At 33.2% G+C, this 2,444-nt stretch overlaps 1 protein-coding gene across 8 annotated transcripts in view; it reads right to left on the reverse strand.

Moving 5' to 3' along the window:
• Window positions 1-2,444, reverse strand: part of LOC119593490 (gelsolin, cytoplasmic-like) — a 58,995-nt gene that overhangs the window by 8,759 nt on the left and 47,792 nt on the right. For all 8 annotated transcript variants that reach the window (XM_037942433.1, XM_037942436.1, XM_037942439.1 and 5 more), the window contains 4 exons: window positions 1,187-1,280; window positions 810-971; window positions 524-639; window positions 264-407 (listed from right to left, as the gene is read on the reverse strand). In XM_037942433.1, coding sequence (XP_037798361.1) covers window positions 264-407; window positions 524-639; window positions 810-971; window positions 1,187-1,280 — 516 coding nt within the window. The remainder of the gene's footprint in view (window positions 1-263; window positions 408-523; window positions 640-809; window positions 972-1,186; window positions 1,281-2,444) is intronic.

Raw genomic sequence — 2,444 nt, forward strand, 5'->3', positions numbered from 1 at the left:
CGAGCAAGGGGAAGTGAAATTTCCCATCATATAACAGTCACATACTTCTTGGAATTATCAAATTTTTCTAATAGGTATAAAGAGAACATAGACGATTCATAATATGACTGACTGGTGCAAAAATTTACTGTCAATATAATCTAAACATTTTTTATAATAAAATTCTTTGCTAACAGAAATAAAACTTAGACATATTATATACCTTGATTAAAAAAAAAATTGTCCCTGGATTCAGGAAAGGAAAAATAACTTATTCCACAGACCTGCCAGAAATAGATGATGTATTTTTCTTGTCCATTAATTTCATATGTATACTTGATGACATAGGAATCGCCACCAAAGAAGAAGCCATGAGTTCCTTCATCAACAGGCTGCAGCTCAAAGTCCTCCACTCGCCAAATCTCAATCTGCAAAAAATATAATTAACATCTTTTATCACCAAAAATCTAAGCATCTAAGACTGCAATAACATGACTAAATATTATCACCAAACAAAAGCGTAACAAAACAGGTTTCCACTAACCTTGCCTGAACCGTCATCTGGCATAAAGCCAAAGGCTGGACCAGCGTTCTTCCTCAGCAAGCGACGTTTCTCAGAATGAAGACTGCTGACATCAAAGTCAACTTCAGGTACAGAAACTGGAAGGAAAATACCCTATTAGTTATTCCCAATTTTCCATAGAGCATTCCCACCAAATCTTACTCAAATACAGACCTCAACAGACCTCGAGACAAATTACTCCTTAACATCAAAATGCTAACACACATTTAGAGATACAAATCTATATACATTTCAAACATCAACAAACCAGTTGAGATCTGTCGCTGGGTGAAGACACGGCCGAGACCAACTGTTTCCTCTGGCTCCTTCCACATCTTGAAGTAGGACTTGAAAACTGCAGGCTCAGCCTTCTCAACAACACGCTGCACACTCATCCACTTTGGATAGCCCTTCTGTTCCATATATCCAGCTGCGGATAACCAAGGACATCACTTCAGCACAAAAATGATAAACATACACAGATAAATCACAGCTTTGAAGTTGAATATATAAACATACAAAAAATAAATACAGGAATAATATGCTTTCCCATTATCTGTCTCTTTACAAATTTGCATATTCCTGTATTTGTATAACACATGCAAACATGCTATTAACTCCTGCATTCCGGCAAACATAACATACCCGCCATCTCCATGCTCTTGACCTTCTCCTTCTTGCTGGATCCGCTGCCAATCCAGACGTAGACACTGACGCCTGTATCCAGAATGAAGCAGTCCTAGCAGCATGAAAATAAGCAGGATTAGTCATTTTATCAAGGTTCCTCATGGTGTAGGTTAAAAAGCTTTTACATTATGAAAAGGAGTCAACATAACAAGTCACCTATATTGTAACTTGTTAAGCATTTCCTGTCTTTTTAACATACACCACATTATACCACAGTAGAAATTTTCCTTCAAGATGTAGTAAACCAGGTCATATAAATGAAAGTGAGCTTAGTGGATAGACTAAAAAAATATATAAACAAAGAACTGTAAATGAAGTATATTTGTAAATCAAAATTTCATTTTTCACCTATAAAATAAACACAGCAACAAAATAATATATCAATTAAACCATAAGAAAAACAATCACATATACCATATGTCAGAAATATAAAAATAAGATTTATATATACAGACATATTTCTGCTTTTTGAACAAGCTACAGCAGATATTTCAGGACTAGGTAATTCCAGAATATCATTCATCTAAAGGACACATTCAATATACAGGATTTTAACCATCACCTTATGCAATAATAGATATTCAGAGTTTTAGCTTTTCAAAAAATAAATCATAACATTACTTTCAAACTCAACACAAAGAACAAGATGCATTTTTCCTTTAACTTACAAATTACATGTCAACTAAACTCTCTGAATACCTTTAATATTTTGTTAGTAATATTTCGAGATATATAAAATTCTAAAGCTAAAACAAGCTAGCAGATATATTTATGGTATTAGTTGCTTAATACATGCAAAGATCGAATAGTATAAAGGATTAACATTAAAGCCTTCAGTATTTCATCTGCTTTAGAGGTTAAAAAATACTCTAATTTTACCTGCTTTTGTTAGGATCCTACAATGAGCTAAAAATACATTTCAAGTTCTAAATTACTCAAACTCATTCATGAAAAGCAAATCATGTTATTGTTTTGCTTTCTACTGTAAATGATAAAGAACTGGTACTTTGCAGTAATTTGAATAGAATTATACTTTTAAGATCTAACACCTTGAAAATATAAGCAATGTAGACAGTGTAGTTCTTTTCATTTGTAAAGTAACCTTATGTTATGGGGCAGGTAGTCTTACTGTTAAGAGATATAAGGTCAACTGAACAATGACAAATTTCACGCATTCATCCACACACACTGATTCTTTATTTATATGAAGGTCCTT

Source organism: Penaeus monodon, chromosome 32, assembly GCF_015228065.2.
Source record: "Penaeus monodon isolate SGIC_2016 chromosome 32, NSTDA_Pmon_1, whole genome shotgun sequence".
NCBI classification, from domain to species: domain Eukaryota; kingdom Metazoa; phylum Arthropoda; class Malacostraca; order Decapoda; family Penaeidae; genus Penaeus; species Penaeus monodon.